General features: G+C 53.1%; 1 protein-coding gene across 1 annotated transcript; it reads right to left on the minus strand.

Moving 5' to 3' along the window:
• Nucleotides 1-337: 337 nt before the first annotated feature.
• On the minus strand, nt 338-1,765 carry LOC105003786 (sodium/potassium/calcium exchanger 3-like). The gene is made up of 2 exons (XM_010861261.1): nt 1,496-1,765; nt 338-726 (listed from the first exon to the last, which is right to left on the minus strand). The coding sequence occupies exons 1-2, from the start codon at nt 1,673-1,675 to the stop codon at nt 445-447; spliced, it is 462 nt and encodes a 153-aa protein (XP_010859563.1). The 5' UTR covers nt 1,676-1,765; the 3' UTR covers nt 338-444.
• Between the last annotated feature and the right edge of the window lie 27 nt (nt 1,766-1,792).

Genomic DNA, 1,792 nt, shown 5'->3' on the forward strand with positions numbered 1-1,792 from the left:
CTTCCGATCTTGGTCTGCATCTCCTGAGGTGCCCACCCTGGAGACAGCAGGTCCTGGGACCTGGGCCCCCAAGGGCTGCCTCGTCAGGACAGTGCCCCCACCAACCGCGATGGGGTGGGTAATGGTGGGAAACCCCACCCCACAGCACCAAGCCGCCTGGCTGGCAGGGTCACGAACTTTCCTCTTTGGCACCACAGGGTCCAGAGGAACCACTGACAGGGAGCCTTCCTCCTCCAAAGGCCCACATTTCAACCAGGCCTGAAGGTCACCGTCTTGGTCATCGGATCTGCTGTGAAAGAATCTTACCCACTGTAAAGGTTAACACAATATAAATATTTCTACGGCCATACAGACAGCCCTTGAATTTGGTATCAGAAAGGTCACGCAGTCAAGGGCATCAAGTCAGTGGCTTCAAAACAGCTCAGGACCACAGCCCGCCCAGCCCTAGCAGGGGCTCTTACACGGGGGGTCGAAGGGCGTGTATGGCCCCTCCTCCTCCTCCTCGTCCTCCTCCTCCTCGTCGTTCTCGTTATTCTCATTGTCCTCATTCTCGTTCTCCGTCTCGTCACCGGCCTCCACGACCTCGTCCCTCCGCGTCCTGCTCACGCCTCTGTCTGGGGCGCTGCTGGGCCCCGTCCCGTTCTCCACCGTGTGCTTAATTGGGATCTTGATGGCCACCTCGGATTCTCCGTTGGCATAAGCCCTGCTGTTTATCAGTCTCTGTCTCTGGAGAAGGAAAGGCACGTTCTAACACAGAATCCCTCCCTACCCCGCCCCCCAGAGGAGCTGTAGATCCTCTCACCCAGGACCCCGGCTGTTGGGATTTTCCCAGGCTGCTGACAGGAGGTGCTTCCAGAAGACTCTGCAGACAGGTTCTAAGGGACTCCTTAAAGTAACAACCAACTCTGATAGACTTTCTGGGAAGAAGGATTACTCTTTCGTGACCCACTGGAACTTACAAATCCCTTTAGAGGAGAGTCCCCACGCCTCAAATGGGCACTGCTTTTCTACCAGGGTTTGACTGCCTGCGCACTGGGTTGTTAATGCTCCTCTCCAGATGGTAGCACTTCCCTGGTCCATATGTGAGAAAGCCATAAAATGTATCGGGATTAGGATCAACAAGGCTGCCATTCCAGAGAAAGGCATCCCCGGGAAAATGTGGGTGAGACTCTGAAGTACCCTAAACTAAGGTAACCTTAATTTAACAACTACTTTCCTGCGAGTTCACATCCGGGGGCTTTATTCAGAGGGAAGATAATGAGAAGAAGGGACGGAAGAGTCTTTCTATACAGCTGGGAGCTGGACTACATCTCTGGACACGTGGTGGGAAGAGCAAGGACAAGGATGCATAGCTGAGCAAGAATGTTGGGAAACAGCTGAGGGACATTATTGTGTAAAACACTGAGGCAGGCGCTTTTACCTGCAGACTAGGGAACGTCCTCCCTGCCCAGTTCCCCACCCTGGCCGTGGCAGATGGACTTGTGTTCTCAGATACCTCATTGATTAACATGCGACTGGCCATGGAGAGTCGGGTCTTGGGGGGGAAGTGGCTGGTGATCATGATTCGAAGACCAGCCTCAGAGAAAGAAAGCTGATGTGGGTAGGCTGACAGCAGCTCGTCTACCATGATCACTGATGCTTTGCGGTGGAAATTGGCTAGGAAAGTTAAAAACATAAAATAAAGATAGCGTTGAGGCTAGGAGTGGGAAAGAGATATTCATTCATCTTCCTTCCCTTCCTTATCTTTCTTGCTCCCTCCCTTTCTCCTTTCTTCCCTCCTTTCCTTCTTTCC

Source organism: Bison bison, unplaced genomic scaffold, assembly GCF_000754665.1.
Source record: "Bison bison bison isolate TAMUID 2011002044 unplaced genomic scaffold, Bison_UMD1.0 scf7180017610375, whole genome shotgun sequence".
NCBI lineage: Eukaryota > Metazoa > Chordata > Mammalia > Artiodactyla > Bovidae > Bison > Bison bison.

Excerpts from the sequence above, each read along its gene's own strand:
- LOC105003786 (XM_010861261.1), bottom strand. The coding sequence starts at position 1,675 with ATGTTTTTAACTTTCCTAGCCAATTTCCACCGCAAAGCATCAGTGATC. Across the intron at positions 727-1,495 it reads GTCGCATGTTAATCAATGAG|AGACAGAGACTGATAAACAG; the intron begins GTATCTGAGAAC and ends TTCCTTCTCCAG.